The sequence below is a fragment of the Nomascus leucogenys genome, chromosome 2 (assembly GCF_006542625.1).
Source record: "Nomascus leucogenys isolate Asia chromosome 2, Asia_NLE_v1, whole genome shotgun sequence".
NCBI classification, from domain to species: domain Eukaryota; kingdom Metazoa; phylum Chordata; class Mammalia; order Primates; family Hylobatidae; genus Nomascus; species Nomascus leucogenys.
This window is the reverse complement of record NC_044382.1, coordinates 50,730,811-50,743,151: the sequence shown is the minus strand read 5'-3', so window position 1 is coordinate 50,743,151 and position 12,341 is coordinate 50,730,811. Positions and strand designations below refer to the sequence as shown.

At 39.5% G+C, this 12,341-nt stretch overlaps 1 protein-coding gene across 1 annotated transcript in view; it reads left to right on the top strand.

Annotated features, from left to right (window-relative positions):
- The window catches only part of LOC100602615 (cytochrome b5 type B), a 40,456-nt gene that overhangs the window by 15,031 nt on the left and 13,084 nt on the right, over window positions 1-12,341 (top strand). The window contains exons 2-3 of the mRNA XM_003262945.4: window positions 7,749-7,877; window positions 8,717-8,746. Coding sequence (XP_003262993.1) covers window positions 7,749-7,877; window positions 8,717-8,746 — 159 coding nt within the window. The remainder of the gene's footprint in view (window positions 1-7,748; window positions 7,878-8,716; window positions 8,747-12,341) is intronic.

Sequence of the window (12,341 nt, the reverse complement as noted above, 5' to 3'; positions counted from 1 at the left end):
GGAATTACAGGTGTGGGCCACCACACCCAGCTAATTTTTGTATTTTCAGAAGAGATAAGGTTTCACCATGTTGGCCAGGCTAGTCTCAAACTCCCAACCTCAAGTGATCCACCCGCCTCAGCCTCCCAAAGTGCTGGGATTACAGGTGTGAGCCGAAATCTACCATCTTAAACATTTGTTTGTTTTAAAGACAGGGTCTTGCTCTGTCACTCAGGCTCGAGTGCAGTGGTGTGATTGTAGCTCATTGTAGCCTCGAACTCCTGGGCTCAAGCAATCTTTCTGCCTCAGCCTCCCAAGTAGCTGGGACTACAGGTGTGCACCACCACACCTGGCCAATTTTTTTTCTTTATTTTTTTTATTTTTATTTTATTTATTTATTTTTTTTTTTTTGAGACAGAGTCTTTCTCTGTCCCCCAGGCTGGAGTGCACTGGCGCGATCTTGGCTCACTGCAAGCTCCGCCTCCTGGGTTCACGCCATTCTCCTGCCTCAGCCTCCCGAGTAGCTGGGATTACAGGCGCCCGCCACCACGCCCGGCTAATTTTTTGTATTTTTTGTAGAGACGGGGTTTCACCGTGTTAGCCAGGATGGTTTTGATCTCCTGACCTCGTGATCCACCCGCCTCGGCCTCCCAAAGTGCTGGGATTACAGGCTTGAGCCACCACGCCTGGCCTTCTTTATTTTTAATATAGATTGGGGTCTTGCTGTGTTGCCCAGGCTGGTCTCCAACCCCTGGCCTCTGGTGATCCCCCTGCCTCAGCCTCCCAAAGTCCTGGGATTACAGGCCTGAGCCACTGCACCTGGCCCATCTTAAACATTTTTAAGTGTACAATTAAATTGTTTTAAATATTGAATATTGAATATTGTTGTGAATCAGATCTCTAGAACTTTTACATCTTACAAAAATGAGACTATACTTATTAAACAAATTCCCTTTTTTTCCTTTCGCAGTGCCTGGCAATCACATTATACTTTGTGTTTCTATGAATTTACTTTACGTACTGCCTATATTTTTGAGATTTAGCCATAAGATGTCACTGTAGTAAGTGAACACACTTGTATAACCACCATCTGGTTCTTCCTCATCCCCAGAGGTACCCACTGTATTACCATAACAGCATAGATTCATTTTGCCTGTGTTTGAACTTTTTATAAATGGAAATTTCACAGTATGTATTCTTTTGTGTCTGGTTTCTTTAGTTCAACATGTTGCATTCTCATGTGTTGTGTGTGTGGCAGTAGTTCGTTCTTTTTCATTGCAGATTAGGATTCCATTATATGATTATATCTCATTTTGTACATACTCTGCTGTTTGGCTGTTTCCAGTTTGGGACTGTAATCAATGCTGCTATGGTCGTGTGTGTTGTGTGTGTGTGTGTGTGTGTTTGTGTGTGTAAATACATATATCTATTACACATTTCTCTTTAGTATAAAGGGATCTCATTTGATTTTTTTTTTTTTTTTTGAAAGAGATAGCATCTCACTATGTTGTCCAGGATGGTCATGAACTCCCAGGCTCAAGCAATCCTCCCACCTTGGCCTCCCAAAGTGCTGGGATTACAGGCATGCACCGCTGTGCTTGGCCTTCATTTGATTTCTTTTTTAATGGAAACTTTTATTGAGATAATTGTAGATTCATATGTAGTTGTAAGAAATGATAGAGATCCTTTGTACTCTTCTCCCATTTGTAACATTTTGCAAGACTTTAGTATGGTATCACAACCGGGATATTGACATTAATACAGTCCACAGATATTATTCTGATTTCCCAGTTTTACTTCTCTTTTTTTTTGAGACGGAGTCTTGCTCTGTTGCCCAGGCTGGAGTGCAGTGGTGCAATCTCAGCTCACTGCAACTTCTGCCTCCTGGGTTCAAGCGATTCTCCTGCCTCAGCCTCCTGAGTAGCTGGGACTTACAGGCACATGCCACCACGTCCAGCTAATTTTTTATATTTTTAGTAGAGACAGGGTTTCACCATGTTGGCCAGGATGGTCTCGGTCTCCTGACCTCGTGATCTGCTGCCTCGGCCTCCCAAAGTGCTGGGATTATAGGCGTGAGCCACCACGACTGGCCTTACTTCTTTGATTTATTTCTTAAAGAGAAAGCGAGATGGTTTAATTTGTAGTCAAGAGTCATTTCTTTTTGATTACAGTGCTCATTATGCAAATTTCATCTACCTGTTGATACAAAAATGGTACCCTGCCACTTCCCTGGACATTTATTCCAGACAGAAAAATTCCTGCGCAACCCTCACCTACATATCTGCCAGCAGTTGATCTCTCTGCCTTCTTAAAAAGTTATGTAAACTCTTATCTAGAATAGCTGGGGTTTTTAGTTCAACTGATTGGACATATACAGTATAGAAACTCATTTTTTTTTTTTCAGTGGGTTTGATAATATTCTCAACTCTAGATCAAGAACTTCCCATTACTTAACCTGTCTTTGATGATCCTGAAAGTTCCCTAGATGGGAAATAGATCTAGCAGTATGTCAGGGTCACTAATTTTCCCTGGATAGTATTAAAATATATAGAAGGTTTGCTGTCTCCTGGCCCTGGATAATCCATCTGAAAAGAGTTTGTATGAATGAAGTTTTCACATATTTGCTCTTCATGTCATCTTGTAGGCTAAAATGAACAATACAGGGAGATTCATTTTGCTTATCTATAGTTTCTAAATTTTTGGTAATGAAAATTATTACTTTTGTAAAGAAAGTTATAAAAATACTAACACAATTAAATATAAAAATGCAGGGTGCTTGGATCCCAAGAAAATAGGAGCTTACTGTGATTAAAAGTCAGACTGCATATAATAATTAGTTATAATTAATAATGCTTTTTCTTCTTTTTGTTTACATGAAATCTTTCAGAAAATAATAATGCTTTTTCAAAGATTGAATTTTTAGTAAATGTTTATATTTTGGCTAGCTTAAGTTTTCCCCTTTCTCTGCCTCTCATTTCTAGAGTCACCAGAAGGAAAATATAAAACATTTTTTAAATGGCTCTTTCCCTGTAAATCATCCAGCACACACCCTGCATTTTTTCTAGTTTCAGGCATAAAGGGAAACCTGGCTCAGATAAGAATAATCCTTGCTGCATGCTCAGCGGCTCATATATCTTTCTTTTAAAATTATTATTTTTTATTTTTTAATATTTATGTATTTTTAATTTTTTTAGTGACAGGGTCTCTGTTGCCCAGGCTGCAGTGCAATGGCGCCACGCCTCGAATTCCTTGGCTCCTGGATGACCCTCCTAATTCAGCTTCCTGAGTAGCCACCATGCCTGGATAATTTTTTAATTTTTAAAATTTTTTTTGTGGAGAACAAGGTCTTGATTGCCCAGGTTGGTCTTGAATTCCTGGCCTCAAGCAATCTTCCTGCCTTGGCCTCCCAAAGTGTTGGGATTATAGGTGTGAGCCACTGTGCCTAGCTATCCTTTTTTTTTTATTATTTTTTTAATTCTGAGAGGCTCTAGTTCAAACACAAGTAAGCAGGTTAAGGGCTACTCCAAGTTCTGGCAGAGCTAATCTTTACTGCTTGGTCTTTAAAAAACGGAACTTTATAACTCTTTTTTTTAATTTTTTTTGTGACAGAGCTTCACTCTATTGCCCAGGCTGGAGTGCAGTGGTGCGATTGTGGCTCACTGCAACCTTCGCCTCCCAGGTTCAAGTGGTTTTCCTGAATAGTTGGGATTACATGTGAGCGCCAGCATGCCCAGCTAATTTTTGTACTTTTAGTAGAGACAGGGTTTCACCACATTGGCCAGGCTGGTCTCAAACTCCTTGCCTTAAGTGATCCACCTTCTTCAGCCTCCCAAAGTGCTGGGATTACAGGCGTGAGCCATGGCACTTGGTCTTGTAACTCCTTTTTGAACATAACTTCAAAGTGAAGGTCTTTGCCCATGAGCTCTTTGACATCATCTGGTGTCCACTGGTGACCCATCAGCTCTAGAACTTTCTACTTTGTCTTGGAAACTTTGCTGGTTTCTGTGGGCATGGCCATGGCTGCTCTGGTCATTTGCTCCTGCCTCATTTCTTATTGGTCAGTTGCCATTATCTTGGCCCAGAATCACAGTAAATTCTCTGAAGCCCAAATACGTTGAGGAAATACCAGGATGCAGAGCTCATTCAGGGTGGATCTAATGTGAGTGGTTTGATAACTTGCTGTAGCATAGGCTTAAAACCAGAGGGTCAGCCGGGTGCAGTGGCTCATGCCTGTAATCCCAGCACTTTAGGAGGCCGAGGCAGGTGAATCACCTGAGGTCAGGAGTTCGAGACCAGCCTGGCCAATGTGGTGAAACCCTGTCTCTACTAAAAACACAAAAATTAGCTGGGCATGGTGGCAGGCACCTGTAGTCCCAGCTACTTGGGAGGCCAAGGCAGGAGAATCGCTTGAAATTGGGAGGCAGAGGTTGCAGTGAGCCGAAATTGTGCCACTGCATTCCAGCCTGGGCAACAGAGTGAGACTCCGTCTCAAAACAAACAAACAGCAACAACAAAAAAACAGAGGGTCAGTGGAAATAGGACCTTGGTTGCAACAATGCCTGAGTATGTCAATGTTGATCCATTCACAAGTAAGAATCATAGGGATGACGTTTGTTATATTTCCTTTCATCATGCCTGAGAGCATAGTGGGAGGAAGTGGTGATATTTTTATCCTCTGGGTTGTTGATGTAATATTCTCATGTCAAGAAAAAGACTTTTTGGGAATGTAATTTCCATTTTCACTGAAGGCTCTGCTTCAGATTAGGACTTAACTGTCAGATACTTGCTCCTGGGTGAGCTTCTTGTCGCTCTGTACCAGGATGAACGTGTAGTGGCAGATCATATCTGAGAAGAAGAAGATGATAAATATGGGCGGGACCATCCAGTGGCTGATGCTAGAGTTGGACAGTAGCTCCTACCCTCTGTCTTCACTGAAAGCTGGTCTGGCTTCTCCTGGGGTTCCGGGGCTCTTTGGGTTTTCCTCGAGGCCTTCTCATGCTCCTCAGCCTGGGTATTATCTTGGCCTAAGACTGGCCAGGACCCTGCTACAGCCTCGGGCCTAGTGGACTGATTCCAGCTCCTCCAGCTGGGCTGCCAGTGGCCCACGGCCGCCCTGCATCCATTTGATTTTCATTAACTCTATCTGAAGACTATAGAGTTCTAAACAGAAACCAAGAGCTCCCTGACGTCTTTTTGCTTGTTCTAAGCCATCTCTATTAAGACCATATTTTAGAGTGAAAGTTATTAAACCAAAGAATTTTGTTTGATCACTCTGACCCCCACTTGCTTCAGTGAAAAAAAAAAAGCAGGCTATAAAACATTATAACATTCACTTTGTGAGAACACAAAAAACTTTTATTTATCACTGCCTACCACATAAAATAGTAAGGATTCAATAAAAAATTGTAGACTTATGGCAGAAATGATTGAAAGAATACACAGGAAAAATGAAATTTTATGCACCAAATTGTTAACTGGACTTATTTCTGTTCCAGGACTCCAGTTGATTATTTTCTTCCAAACTTACCACCGTGAATATATAATTTTTACTTAATATTTTAAAAAAGTGTTGTGCTTTTTCTTGTTTATAAGTGGTGAGAGACTGATGAAAGTGAAAGTACTTTGTGGAAAGAACTGTGTAGCAAGTCAAAAATTCAGTCATTCCCTGAAATGTTGTAATCTACTAAGGAGTTTTATTGTCCTTTTACTCTGAAAAGCAACACAATAGTTGGGATGTGTCAAAAGGAAAAAATATCATCCATAGTTGAGGTATATAGAACAAATTGGGACATAATTCCAGAACTGATGACTTAGTTCCACAACAAAGAACAGTTTCAGATATAATAACCTGAGAATTTCAGATATAATAACAAGTGAATCGTGGCTGTCTTCCTCTTGCTGTAAAATAGCATTCTTAAATACTGGGATGCGAGACCCACTCACTGGGTGGAGACCTTTTAGGAGATAAAAATAGAAGTTATCCTTATCCTCAGGGAGCTCATAGGCTGGTGACTATGACTGGGAAGTAACACAGTTTTTATACTTCAGTTGAATTAACATTTATTTAAAATAGGAATGATAATTTATTCCTGCTGAAATGGTTATTATAAAAAGTAAAAAGCATTAATATTTCAAAAATACAAATTTCGATATATTAATATAAATTCTAAATTTGCTAATTTAAGTAAATGTTTTTTGAGTATTTAAGTCAAGGACTGCTAAATATAATTTTACAAAATGATTAATTTTCTGAGTAAGTAATGCATTATTTGGTAAAACAATTTCAGAGGCTGGGCATGGTGGCTCACACCTTTAATCCCAGCACTTTGGGAGGCCGAGGCGGGTGGATCACCTGTGAGGTTGGGAGTTAGAGACCAACATGGAGAAACCCCGTCTCTACTAAAAATACAAAATTAGCTGGGCGTGGTGGTGCATGCCTGTAATCCCAGCTACTCGGGAGGCTGAGGCAGGAGAATCGCTTGAACCTGGGAGGCAGAGGTTGCGGTGAACTGGGATTGTGCCATTGCACTCCAGTCTGGGCAACAAGAGCGAAACTCCGTCTCAAAAAAAAAAAAAAAAAAAAAAAAAAAATTTCAGAAGAGTATGTGGTGAAGTCTTCCTTCTACCCTATCTCCCAGCCACTAGGTTCTTTCACCATTTTCAGAGATATTTTATGCCTGGGTATAAATATGCATATATGTATCTTCATTTAAAAATTGTAGATGGTATTATATTATGCTCTTCTGGAGTACAAAGTGTTTTATATGCTTATCTCATTTCATATGTGCAATAGTTGTCAAGACAGGTACTCTTATTAATATTTCCATTTTACAAGTAAGGAACTAAAGACATCTCAATTTCTTAATAACTTGTGCAGGGTCACATAGCTGATAGTTATAGAATCTACTTCCTGAGGCACTACTTTATATAGTTAACTTATTTATTTATTCATTTATTTTGAGTCAGAGTCTCACTCTTTTGCCCAGGCTGGAGTGCAGTGGTGTGATCTTGGCACACTGCAACCTGACCTTCCCAGGTTTAAGTGATTCTCCTGCCTCAGCCTCCTGAGTAGCTGGGACTGCAGGCACCCGCCAACACCATGCTTGGCACTTTTTGTATTTTTAGTACAGACAAGGGTTCACCAAGTTGGCCAGGCTGGTCTTGAACTCCTGACCTCAAGTGATCTGCCTGCCTTGGCCTCCCTGAGTGCTGGGATTACAGGCATGAGCCACCGTGCCTGGCCTAGTTAACTTTTTAATTTGAAACAATTTCAAAGTTACAGAAAAGTTGCAAGAATAGAATAAAGAATTGCATATACCCTTTGCCTGGGGTCCTCAGTTAGGTTTCTGCAGCTATCTCAATAATATTGGCAAAAGGAACCAACCTAGGATCACACATTGTTCCCAGTTGTCATGAATCTCTAGCCTCCTTCAATCTGGAACAGTTTCTTCACTCTTTCTTTGACTTTCATGACTGTGGTATCTTTAGAGATCACAGGCCAGACCTGTCCAGAGAGATTTTGTAGGATATTTCTAAATTTGTGGTTGTCCTAGGTGTCCTCACAGTAATCCCCATATGATGCATTTTTGACCACAGTATCACGGAAGTTATGCTATGTTCTTCCCATTGCATCCTGTCAGGCAGCACACAATGTCAATTTGTTCCATTATTTCTATTAAAGGGAGAAAGGAAGAAAGGGGTATGGGAAAGTAACTTGTTGGTTTACTTTTCAGAGAACCCTCGGTTCAGTAAATATCTTTTCCTTCTAGCACCCTGGAGGAGAAGAGGTTCTGCTGGAACAAGCTGGTGTAGATGCAAGTGAAAGCTTTGAAGATGTAGGACACTCTTCTGATGCCAGAGAAATGCTAAAGCAGTACTATATTGGTGATATCCATCCGGTAAGAACTGTCAGAGATGGGAGCCCTTATGCAGAGAAAACTACTCAACAGCTGCAGAACAGGATGAAGAAATGAATTATTGGCCGGGCGCGGTGGCTCACACCTGTCATCCCAGTACTTTGGGAGGCCCAGGCAGGCGGATCACTTGAGGTCAGGAGTTCGAGACCAGCCTGGCCAACATGGTGAAACCCCACCTCTACTAAAAAATACAAAAATTAGCCGGGTGTGGTGGCGCACACTTGTAATTCCAGCTACTCAGGGGGCTGAGGCACGAGAACTGCCTGAACCTGGGAGGCAGAGGTTGAAGTATGCCAAGATTGCATCACTGCACTCCAGCCTAGGTGAAAGAGCGAGACTCTGTCTCAAAAAAAAAAAAAAAAAAATTATTAAAATGGAAATTCATTCAGTCTAGCCATCAGGCTAAATTTTCTCCAAAATTGTCTAGTCTTACTGTGCTAGGATATAATTTCTTCTTTGCCAGGTAGCAAATGTAATATCTCTAAAAAGCTAAGGGAACTGATTCTGGATTATTTTTATATGTTGATTTATTTTTGTAATGCAGTTAATAACACCTTTACCTAAAATAGTGGTTTGCTTGTTTTTGCAAGCTCCTTGCTAAAGGTAGTAATTATGGACTTTTAAAACTATCCATATATACCATTCTAACAAGGGACCCTGATATGCTCAGAGTAGGGGTATCTTTCTATAGATCCTCAAGTCTCCCAGGGAATTCACTATCACCAGAATACAGTCTCATGTTCCAAAGTTAGAAAGAAGCATATAGTGAGAATTCATTTGGGTATGCCTTAAAATATTATTTGTTTTCCTTTTTTTAACAGAGTGACCTTAAACCTGAAAATGGTAGCAAGGTAAGAAGTCATCGGTTTGTCTTGTGTGTTTATATTTCTGTTTACTCAAGTAGAACTGCTTTTTGAAACATTTTTTCTTAACAAGAGAAGTTACAAAGTATTTACTTTTTCCCCAAGCAAAAATCCTATTTTTCAGGAATTTGGACTCAGTATCATCTCAGTAAAAAAAGAATAGCTGAGTCTTGAACAGTAGGAAACATTTTGCTAATGCTTCTATACGCTTTTTTTTTTTTTTAAACTGAAACTCCAAAGCTATGCTCTGTGTGGTTTTGAAAGAAATTAGTTTATGGGTTCAGTTGTAGAAAAATATCTTACTTTTACATTATGTAGAACAAGTGATAATAATTGTTTCTGTGTTGGAAAAAAATAATTGCAAAGTTGTTTTGTTTCTTATAGGTTATCTTCTTTATCTGTAATACAGAGGCCTTTCTGTGCTTATTTTCCAAATTTAATTCTTTTATCCTGTAGGTTCAATTAGGCCCACACCCTTCCTGGTTACTTAGTAATACAGCGAAAACAAAAGACTTAAGTATTTGAGTGTTTGAAAACTTTAATGTGTACTGCATTGCATACCAGGAAGAAAATATGGAACCATTTTCTGCTTCCCACATGCTAGGTAGTTCATTTCCCTTATTCCCTAACAATTTTCCTTAATTTCTGTCCTTCAGATAGCTGTTACACAGCACTCTAATTTAAAGGGACAGAAGTTTAGGTGCCAACTAGAACATAGGAAAGTGATGCTGCCTCCCTTCCATTTTCCTCCTCCTTGCTGCTTGCTTCCCATTCCTCATTGAGCCGGAATTACTGAATAGGTTTGACACAGCAATTAAAGTTGGCCTAGACACAAGAATTCTATTAACTCAAGAGATTGCTTGCTTAACAGTGTCTGCCATCTGTTGCCGTGCAATCCAGAGTGTTTGTGTAAATTAACTCTTCCATCTTGCTAGACTGCTACTCTGAACTATTGAATTGTTTCTTGAAAGGCGAATGACATGGTTCTTAAAACACTTTGTAACAACTGTTGGTTGTTAACTGCATTAGGAGTCCTCTCCTCCTAACACATGTACTATCCATTCTCCAATCCTTAAAAAAAAAAAAAATTAAATAGTTCAAAACAGTATTTTGTAAAAAGCTTCCTCCTATCTCCAGCTCTCAGTGTCTTAGTTCCCCTTCCCTGGAGGTAACCAGCCATCATTTTTTGTTGTTGCTTACTCCTAATAACTTGTGTTATTATGGTAAAATTTGAACTAAGCATGGCCTTGATTTGTATATTGAACATGTCCAGAAAATACCACTCTCAGAGGTCAACATCTGATTCAAGGGATATAGGAGCCGTAACACATTTCTGCACAGCAACTATGAGAGCATCTTTTATATTAAAACAATAGAAAAAATATGTTCGCAATTACAATGTCTAGACGTCTACAGATTGCTTCTTGTTGCTGTTTTTCTTTCGTGGTAGTATAGTTAGGACCATTCTTAGGAATGTAGAACAATGTTCCCCAAATTCTGTTCTTGTATCACCTCAATCAGAATCCCTTGGTATGTACATGAATATATATAGGAAATGTTTATTTCTTGGGCTTCTACTCCTACTGCTTTGGAATCTCTGGAGATAGAGTTTAGGAATTTGCAATTTAACTAATCTAGGTGATAAGTAGGTAGCTAAGCCCAAACTTTCTGCTGAATGATACACCCATCTTTTCATTTGAAAACTTAGGACAATTTAATTCTCTTCTGTGGTAAGCATTGTCTGCCTTCTATAGGCCAAAGAATTAGAGATTTCTCAGCTGAATCAAAACTATTGAGCCATCCAGGTGCAGTGGCTCACACCTGTAATCCCTACACTTTGGGAGGCTGAGATGGGAGGATTGCTTGAGCCCAGCAGTTGGAGACCAGCCTGGGCAACATGGTGAGACCCTGTCTCTATTTTTTAAAAAATCATAAAATTAGCTGAGCATGGTAATGTGTGCCTGCAGCCCCAGCTACTGGGGAGGCTGAGGCTGGAGGACAGCTTGAGCCCGGGAGTTTGAGGCTGCAGTGAGCCATGGTAACACCATTGCACTTCCATCTGGGTAACACAGCATGACCCCATCTCAAAAAAAAAAAAAAAAAAAAAAACCCAAAAAACTACTGGGCCTTAGATTTTTTTGTAAGAAAGATAGAAAAAGAAAGGATTTAAGCTCACCAAGTTCTATAATAACTTAGAAGTCTCCAAATGTAGTTTAGCCCCTATCTGGGTTAAAAAGTGACTAAAGGCAGTGTTTTCAATCCTGTTTTCCTCATGTCACTGTACTCAAGGGACATGCCTTCATTAAGTAGAGAGTCTGGCTATTGTGTTTCTAGTCACTCTGCTCTACTTCAGGCAGATCAGGCAAGAAAGGCCTTTTGGAACATTTTCAAGACCACCTACATAGGTTTTTACAGAGCTATATTCCAACCTGACTTCAGTTCCAGGAAGAAATTCTTGATCTCTCAGATTTATTTCTTACAGAGGTTTAAATAGGCACTTGGTGTCTAGGATGTAGGTATCTCTTTTCTCCATATTTTATCTCTGGTTTAAACATTTACCATTAAGGAATGGAAGTGGAGTTCATTTTATTGGTTACCTTCCTTTCTCTTGGTTCATGGTTTCTGAATCTTTATGAAGAAGTGATTTTTAAAAGTCAAATTAAAAGGTATCTTCAGCCTATGGGAGAGAGTTTTCATTTCCATTTTCCTTCTCCTTTCCTCTATTTCTACCCGTCTCCTCTCCCACCTCCACAACCCCATATCTACTCCCTGTCTGAACCGTACCTTCCCTACTGCCACCCCCCGCCCCGAGAAACAAACACTCAAAATGTTGCTATTCCAGAGTGTAAGTCAGTAACCATTCCCTAATTCTTTTAGAAAACACCTTTCATATTACTTTTATAACACAGGTAAATAATTAATGTTCACCATTGTTTTATTGTTAGATGGATAGTACCTGAGTTGAAGGCCCAGAATTATTATACTAAAAACGTAAAGACTTAAAAACTTAAAGATCTAGCAACAGAGTTTTTTTTTTACCTGCTTCAATCAAAAATAACTAACTAGAATTAAAAATGATTTGTCTTTGTGAATCTCTTGCTTGCTGGATTAACCCTCATGCTGGGAGCCGTCAATCTCCTACTTATATTTGACTTAACATTTTTCTGGTCTGTTTTTGGTTATGGAAACTCACCTTAGAAACAGACTTAGTGCCCTCTGTACCAGTTTGCCTGCCTGCTTGCCTGCTCTTTAGCAAGTAACCTATAAATATTCGTGGTCTATGAATTCTCTCTTTGATGATGTATTTATTTCTTGGTTAGCTGTTTTATCACTTAATCTGCCATCAGTTCAAGAGATAAAGTGCATACAAATCCTAACCTGACTAAAAAAGTGGGCACCATTTCATTCATTTCTTCAACAGATATTATCTAGATAATAGTTCAACTGCTTTACTGGTCAAATCTTGTAGTCAAATAGGTCTAGTAATTTGACCAGTTCCCCATTACATTTTTTTTGAATGAGTATTATAAAATGTACATGGTAAAAAGAAAATTTAAATAGTTCAAAACAGTATACTATAAAA